Source organism: Haplochromis burtoni, unplaced genomic scaffold (assembly GCF_018398535.1).
Source record: "Haplochromis burtoni strain Fernald_Lab_line unplaced genomic scaffold, NCSU_Asbu1 Contig_62, whole genome shotgun sequence".
NCBI lineage: Eukaryota > Metazoa > Chordata > Actinopteri > Cichliformes > Cichlidae > Haplochromis > Haplochromis burtoni.
The window spans coordinates 840947-850185 of NW_024582423.1; the positions used below are offsets into that span (position 1 = coordinate 840947).

Consider the following 9239-nt stretch of genomic DNA (forward strand, 5'->3'; position numbering starts at 1 on the left):
GAATTTGCTGTGACTAAACTGCTCAAGCACACAGATAATTATTCAAAAGGTGAGGATGAACTTGGAACCTGCTTCTGATTCACGAGTCTCATCTTAATTCCCCACCTTGGGTCAAAATTTATACTAAAACTACTAAATACTAAAAATCAAACCAACACGGTGAATACTTTAAGCTGCTGGAAATGTATTCATAATTCCCCCCCACCCGCAAAAAAAAAGTTTGCTCTTCTTGGCGCGCTTATTAACTCGAACAAACAGCACTGCTCAAGCACAGACAGATGTGGATATGCTTGTTGGTTCATGTTCGCTCAGAATTTACAGGATTGCGAAGTCCACTAGTCCCGGCTGACTCACAGCGGTTGATTAAATAGCACTTTTCACTGGAGAACATAAAACTGACAAAGCCCAGCAATCATTCTTAAACATGATGCTACAGGTGTAGCAACGTAATGATATCATCACAGTTGTAGGCATAAACATTTTGAAGAGGACTCATTAAAAACACAAAGCTGCCTTCCGGCAGGTGCTGCTGGAGCCGACTCTCAGTTCGAGAGGTTGGAGCGGTTTTACGGCTGTAGTGTTGGGAGCAGAACGTCTTTGTCTGTAATAATCACCCAACAATGTGAGAACCTTGTTCATTTCAGCTCTTTTGTTGCAAATTTAGACTAACAATATAATCTGCTTTGCCTTGGTGCTACAATAACTACATTTTACATCATACTGTAACCTCAGAGGTCTTTCTGTCTGTTGTTGTTACCTGTATTTGTGCGATTAACAACCTGGACGGTTCTCGCTGCCAGATCTATTATTCTGTCCACTTTAAAGAATCGCAGGTCTTCCTCATCCAGAGCAATGTCTCCCAGAAAGGCAGCTGAAAGAGACACACAGAGACAGCACATGTCAGACTATGTGTAAGGCGATCGCACAATATGAAGCATCCGTTTGCACTGTCCTGTAGCCTCAAGCTTTTCCTGCTGCTCAGACTGGGAAGTCCAGCCAAAACTCTTGAGCAAGTTTCTTAAGAAGAAACACACACACACACACACACACACACACATACACACACACACACACACACACACACACACACACACTTACTTCACTCCTTTCTGGACTCTGGCTCTGTTTACTCTCTTTATTGTGGAACCCAAGTAAAGTTGTGAAACAGAAGTGTGTCAGTTCAGATAACAGGAAGGCTGCCTTGCATTAACCCAGTTACAGGACAGAAAACAAAAACAACACACTGACTTGTCTAATGCATAGAGCATGAACTTGATAACCGACTGACATGATTTATGAAAACGAATCGAGTCCGGAAGGTAACATAACGTACTGTGCCGTGGCACACTTGGATAGTTAATGGAAGCTATCAAATATGCTACAATGAGACACCGACGCTGCCTTGACCGAGTAATATGGGGCACCTTGAACATGTAATAGCTCTTTAATGGGGCCAAGGAGAGAGAGAAATAACTAAACAGTCCCACTTAATGAAGAATGACCTTTATTAGATTTTTTTTTTTTTTTTTTTAACTAAAAATCTCCCGTTGCTAGAAGTCCACTCTGCAGAAACTGGGTGCTTGGTTTTACGGGCTTTTAACACCAGCACGTTTCCGGAATTTATAGCCAGGGCTGCATGCAGGACTTGGGAGGGGATGGGGAGTGGAGTGGGGCCATTTCTAGAGAAGGCAAAGAGGCTGCACTGTAATCCATCGCTAACCAGGACATGACAACTTGAGAAGGAAGAGAGGAAGGCGGCACAAGAACAGGGAAGGCAGCTGTGGAGCAGAAAGAAAATGACAGCCTTCTGCATGCTTGTTTGGTGGGTTAGTGTGATGGAGGTAGAGACCAAACCCTCAGGGGCAAGAAGCCCAGAGGACCTTTAAAATGCAGAGTAAATGGGAGTGATTTATAGCGGGCGTGTTTGTCAGAAGTTTTAGTCTGTGATCTTAAATCTGACACCCCAATGCAAGGTGTCCTTACCGCAGAACACACAAGAAATTAATTTTGTTTCATTCTGAGCTCAGGATATTTTTGGTTTCTTTAAATGCAACACGTACATTTTGCCAGATATGACAGTTTTTTCCCAGTATGTGTATAAAAGTTTTACTGAGGTCTGAGACAAGAGAGAAAGGGATGGAAAGCACAATAGAGACACAAAAGAAAACCCCTACTTGGCTCTGGCATTCAAAGGAGTATTATTGAAACAATCTGGAGCTGGCTCTGGTAGATGCAGGCTGTTTTGTTTTTTGTTTTTTTCTTTCTTACCCTGAAGGTCCTACAAGGATGCACAGCTGAATGACTTAATTAGAGGCTAATGGCACAATAGGAAAAGGCGTTTGTGACAGCTGGCATCTTTCTTTGCGCAAAAAAAAATTCCAGAGGTCCTCTAATTTCTGCAAGTCAAAAAAAAAAAAAAAAAAAAAAAAAAAAAAAACCACAACAAAAAAAAGAAACTGTCCAAATCTGAGACAAAACAGACCTCTCACAATCAGCACTCACGCTGACAGCCACTGCCAAAAACACTACTGTTAAGGGACAGCAACCAGATGTTGAGCAGTGCAAGACAAACAGATCTGACAACAAAAGGACTTTTTTTCCCCACTTTTATCTTCGGATTATTCGATTCCCTGAACTAACTGAGTGCTGAAAAGAACAGACAATACTTAAACAACAAAATTCCAAGTTACATAAGACAACACAGACAATGTATAAAACACTACTGAAGCAGAAAAACTGGACAACACGTCCTTTCACGTGTAACGTTTCGGTATCTAACGTGAAAAGCAGCGATTTAAAAAAACAAACAAAAAATAAAAACGGGGTGCGGGCTTTCTCCCACCCCCTGCGCTCTCCGAGTCCCAATCATCCACAACTGTTCTGGAGACAGGCCGGTTAATCCGCAGTGTCATTGTTCTCAGACAACAGTGGAGAATGAAGTGAGCAAATGCACAGCCCGGTGGCATTATGAACTCATTTCCCCCAGGCGCAGCAGTCGTCCTGGAGACGCTGTTGCAGGTTTATGGAAAGACTCTCAGGGATTGTGAATTAATCCCCTTGTCTCCTGGCTTTAATTATCCACAGACACAGGGTTTTAGGATTCTTTTGTGTACAACTCTGGGCTGGGAATGAGGACAGGCTATGGAGAAAGGTGATAAACTTGCATGGAAACCGAGCGCTGACATGATGCAAAGTACAAACACAGTGAGATGGCAGGTTACAGCCAAATGAGTGCGGCAGATGGCAAGTGATCACCATGGAGTACAGTGCTGCATCTCTTTCCAAACATTTTTCATTACCTAATTGACAACAGCTGCAACTAGTATAATAATATTAATATCCATGCAGAATAGCTGGGTGAAGGCAGTGTGCTTTCTCTTCTCTTTTTGTGCAATAATCCATGCACCTTTTGCATAAGAATGCAACTTAAACACACATAAATACAGGACCGATCTTTAAATCAATGGACTGAAAAAAAAAAAATTGACATCTGATTAAGTCCAACCTCCCCCATCACTGTTTTTTTTTTTAAAGTTAATCTAAACCATCCTAATCCTTCTCATTTTGGACTGCCCATCAATCAGCATATCCAGTCAGATTACACATGAGACCTCAATCAAATTAATCCCATTGATTCGTGTAATGCCCTAGCCTCGACCTCTATGGTGTCAAATACTCCTGGACTATTCCCATAAATCTCCTTCCGTGAATACCAGACCACGACATCTGCCACTGAAACCTGCACAAACATCAATACTAAGCCTAAACAGACACTGAAATCAGCCTATATTTAGAAGGCCAGTTCCACTCGGGAGAACACGGTTTACAGCATCCCCCCAGTATGTGACCCAGTGATTACAGATGGGAAAAACTTGGCTAATATGCAAGCACGGAATGCATCACAATACCCGGCACCGCCTTTCACCACTGTGTTTGCTGACAAATGCTGCAATTTGAATTCCAATAGAGGTCAGTGGTATATTGAGGTAAGGCAATTACCATCTGATGAGTGTATCACTAAGTTTTCCCAGGTAGAAGCCCCCCAACCCTCTCAAGAGGAGCTTTTGTTTCTTTAGCAGCTGTTTGAAGCTGAAATACACACAAAAAAAATAGTCAGGTAAAAAAGTCTGTGCAACAAGAATAAGGAAACAAACTAAGGAATGAAGAGTGTGATGCCAGTTAGCTGTCCTTTGTGAAAACACCAGCTGTTATTTATGCTTACCTTGACATTTTCTAACACTGCAATTTGAGCACAGGGCAGGAGAAAGAAAGAAACTGCATATTTGCACTGCGCTCGCTTAAAACAAAAAAAATGTAACAAATGTGTAATTAGAAGAAAGCTTCTGACAAAAGTAACAAACTACTGCTCGAGATTCAGGCAATTATTTTCCAATAAAAGCCTGACGTCTCGTCGCCCACAGCTGCGATCAAGCCCGAGCTGCTGTCATCGCCCTGCAGCGTCTATCGTATTGACAGAGGGGCTTCAGTTGCAAAGGGCACACAGCGAGAGACTGCCGCCCCTTTAACATTTCACACTCCATCAAGCCCATTAGCAGATTGGATTTCCCAGCTCATCCTCGCCACTGATTACTGATATACCCTGCTACCAGTCAAACTACCTCTAATGATTCACCAGCTCTCCAACCATTTGTCTTCCCCCCCCCCCCAATGCCAGCACTACACACTACTTGAGCTCCTTACACAGATGAATAATTCAGTGCCAGACCGTAAAGATTCTCACCTTTGACAAAACGTATTTTCACCATCCAGGCTTAATATTTCAGTTTAGACCACTCTTTGCATAACACATCGTTTCGTGTGAGTTTTTCTCAGAACAGATGTGCAAACAAAAGTTTAAATGAGCTTGTGGGTGAACTTAATCTGGGAGTGATCCTTAACTCATAGCTTTCCAATAAACAATAACCATCTGCAGTTAAAGAAAACACCTTTAGTATTCATTACAGGTGGGGGAAAGAGAGAAAACAAAAACAATAACAATTCAACACAGCACAGATGAATCGTTCCGGGAAAACTGAACAATGAAGGAAAAACTGTTAGGTTGCTCATCATTCCAGACCAATTAGGCATCATTTGAGCCACTTGAGTGAGCATTGGCAAAGCATTCAGGCTCTGCACTCACCCTTGGCTTTTCTTTAATGCAAGATTAGTTATTACTTAGCTCTGACGACAAACATATTGTTCAAACTAAAGCCCTGAGATCACGCCTATAGATTGGCTCCCTAATCACTTGAACCCTGCGGAGAGAGAAGTGGCAGGGGCTCTTTAATGTAAAAACAAACACTCAGTGTGGGCTCGGCTATACGGCCTGCATTCCATGATAAAAGAAAAGCATCTGCTTAAGTGTTGCTTGAGGGCCTCATCTTGAAGTTCAACAAGGCAGCCCCATCACCCCAAAGCAGGAGCCGGAGATAGAGCTGGATAATGAGCGGCATCTGTTTTGAACTGCTGTTTTCCAGCCACTTGGATTTTTTAAAAGACACAATGTCCTTACACATGGGATGCCAGCATGTAGCTGATTTTACATCTACAGGATTGTTAATCTTTACAAAAATGCAAAAGCATCACAAACATACAGCTTAAGTCATTTCAAATGAATCACAGTCGGATACCAAAAGGTGAGGGGTGACACAACTCTCTGTTGACAGCGACAAATGCTTCATGAGCAGAAAGCAGCCCGGGGTGAACGTACCAGGCCCCTTCATGAATGGGTCGCACTAACCTCACCTGGGATAGTGTGGCACGGTAAGACCGGCCTGCCCTAAATCTTGTTGCCGTGCTTTCTCTTGGCAAATGGTGAATGACCCCGTCTGTTTTGTTTTGGCCAGTCTGAGTGAAATGGAAGAAAACTACTTGCATAGGTGAGTGGATGAGAAGAGGTGCAGAGGTTGACCTGTCTGCAGATGAGGCCACAGCAGCAAAGAAGCCTTCTGAGGTAACCTATTTTCAGATCTTTGGGGAAATTATCCATAATAACTGGTGGTCTGAGAGGGAAACTGGACTCCTGCACTTCTTTCAAGTTGTAAAAAAAACCCAGCTGGGGCAGCAGACTTTTGCCAATCACAGGTTGCTTAACACCTAAAGTCCAATTAATGTCCAAAGCAAAGGAGTCGAACAATCTAATCTCGTTAGAAAAAATAAATGTCTGCAGTGCACGTGTGAAAGCGGCTTTCATTTTAGACCCGTGCCATATGACGCGTGAGCATGTGCCAACGCTCTGAGCATAGCGGAGAGAGCTGCAGGAGAACTGTTGTCTGTTTTCAAAATTGCATTGTACATTTCTCCCTGCTGCAGTTTTAATGTGCACGACGGTCAGCCCACTCAGACTACGCTGTCACAGAGTATTTAATAGATTAAGATGTCTGCTTCATGAATGAATGCATGCATTCAGACAGTGACTACTTTTCCGATTATCATTTAAGCAGAGAAGACAACAAAAGCATGACTGATTCTCATCCATTTTTCATTTTGAAAACGAGTGGCGCTAATCTCACTGGGTTGTTAGAGTCTTAAATGTTTTCCTGGGACGCTGCCAAGTTAGGAGTTCTGCAAACTAAGGAATTTTCCACTGGTTAACTCCTAAATAGAAGGCTTGATTTCAGTGTTATTGCACTGCTAGATTAAATCAGTATATTTTTTTTTGCCTGGACTAAAGATGAATCATTTAAACCTTTGTTAGTGTAAAACTTAAAAAATAAAATAAAATGTTGACTTATCCAGGGAAGATAGTTAAATAGTCTCAGCTAACTAGCACTGCAAATAAGCAGAGCACAACAGCTAGAGAGTCCTCCTGCAATGATACACTGGTGCCAAATAACTTTTTAATTAAAACCCATTAAATTCATTTCCCAGACTTGACCAGGCTAACCACAGTCACTACTTTATGACTTCTCATGGTGGTACTTGCGTGTAAAGTGGGAGGGCTAAGTGAAAGGAAGAAAACTTGCTTTAAAGAAGAAACTCCCAGGGGGGACAAAAATGGCAGGCAGCATGGGAAAGCAGAGATAATTGAATTGACTAATTATAAAATTGAATGATAACGCCCAGACACCACAGTGCAGTGAGCAGGTAAATCCCTGCCTCTGGCCTTTGAGCGCATTTCCTCTTCTTTGATGTTGTGAGCCATCGTAGAAGAACGCATCAAGCAGCTGTAGCGCGACACTATCATCAGGAGTCAAAGTACTGAGATGGCATCATATTGAGATGTGATTTCCAACCCCCGCTTACAAAAATCTGAATGGGAGTCATTCAATTTCATGTATCCGGCAGTAATTTGTGAAAATCCTTTCACTGTGTGGAAGCAAGGACAGCCCTACAGAGGACGAGCACACACACTCCTCACAGTAAGCGTTTTCCTGGGTGGAAGCAGCATAACATGAAAATGCTGACCTCCAGCCACAGAAAGAGATCAGATTGACTCATAGTGATGGGCTCAGGAAAAATAAGAGAAAAATCAATAATCCACAAAATCATCGCTGGTGCCTAAAGACAAGTCTGGTTTTATTTGTTTGGGGTTTTTTGCTAGAATGAATGTCTCCGTCTCTGATGTATTAAACTGAGTGAGGAGGAGTGAGGAGGAGATCTTGGACATTTTGCTGCTTAGTAGGAAGAAGAAAAGCAGGTGGGTGTTGAAAGAGCTGGAGACTGGGAGGGTTCGAAAGAGTGGGAGTTCATGCTTGTGACCATCTCCAAAGAGCATGTCTTCAGAGAGGACCGTAAACAAAACCGTGCTCACGACACCTCGGACAAACCGCAGAACAAATAACGATAACATCCTGACCCAGATAAACATCAGTCAGGACTGAGGATTATTAAGCAATGAGACCTTTCTTTTCTGTATCAATATTTAGCTAAAAAAAACCCAAAAAAACCTGCTTCTTCCTAGAACTGACATTGTCATTGTTTTGTCAGTTTACCGCTCAGCAACAAGAATCAACATTTACCAGTTAATCCATACTAGAGGTCCGGTACGAGCACTTGAATGACTCAGATAAGAGGACAGCGAAAACAGGAAGGAACATCTTCATCATTTGGACTTCACTCGCCTGTTTTTGTCATGTTTATGTACAACAACAACAACAACACTCTCAAAGCGCAGTCTTTAGATTATCCTTACTCCTCTTCTTTGGGTAGTTGGGTAACTAAAAGTAGGAGGACTGGACTCTGTTGTATAACTGTCTGACACATCAGAGACAGTCAAATGCTAAAAATCAGTAAGCACTTCCAGGACTTTAGAGGTCATTGTGACTGAAGCCAACTCTCTGTATCTGTAACCTGAATACTTTTACCAGATGGAAAAGGCAATCTGTTCAAACTTCCCCAAAGGGATTTGGCAAGACAGTGAGCTCACAGTACAAAGAAAGAAAGAAAAAAAGAAAAGACTACAATGACAACTCGGATAATCTTTGGCAAATATAGAGGGAATTTATGCAGGTCTCACCACAGGCAGAAGAAGCACATATATAAAGGATGAACCAGAAGTATGTACACCGCTGTGGAACATGACCAGTAAAGTATTTGCTTCATGATAAATTAAGAAATAGATAAATACTTAAATGTACTATTTTAAAAACAGGCCTCATTCTGCCTTTCTTTAGATATATTTCCAGCTCCGCTTTGATTGAGGTGTTTTTGTTGCTTCTCTTTAAAATTCCCCCGAAAAGGTGCTGCACTGGATTCAAGTCAAGTGACATACTTGGACAGGCCATCGTTTTTACTGTTTTTTTCCCCCTTTCTTCTTTTTCTTCTCTAGAGACTTTAATTTTGGCAGAGGGTTTTGGATCATCATTTACTGAAATATTGGTCCGTTCCCAGGCTTCTGGAGAACGGGAGCATCCTCACGAGGCGGCTTTTTAGTCATTTTAGTGCCACCTTCCCCACTGTACGGCAGTCCATATTGGATGCACCCACTCTGAGCTGGACTAACAGATCTTGGTCTGACCAAAGAATAGGGTCCTAACATTAATCAGGCTTCTCTTTATCTTCTTTAGCTAAGCTTAATCTTGTGATTTTTATCGTTGTTGTTGTCAGAGAGCAATTGAGAGTTAGAAATTACCATTGTGGAATACCCTTAGAGAGCTGTCACACAAACTGATCTCCGTGCCAACTCTGATGCACCCGTCCTTTTGTTTTTTCAGAGCCAAACTGTGCAAGCAGAGCACTGTGTGTTTACATGTGTGTGTGTGTGTGTGTGTGTGTGTGTGTGTGTGTGTGTGTGTGTG

The 9239-nt window shown here is 42.2% G+C and overlaps 1 protein-coding gene across 2 annotated transcripts in view; it reads right to left on the minus strand.

Moving 5' to 3' along the window:
* Positions 1 to 9239, minus strand: part of bmp1a (bone morphogenetic protein 1a) — a 30022-nt gene that overhangs the window by 18789 nt on the left and 1994 nt on the right. For both annotated transcript variants that reach the window (XM_014333684.2, XM_005922669.3), the window contains exon 2: positions 758 to 871. In XM_014333684.2, the coding sequence (XP_014189170.1) occupies positions 758 to 871 (114 nt within the window). The remainder of the gene's footprint in view (positions 1 to 757; positions 872 to 9239) is intronic.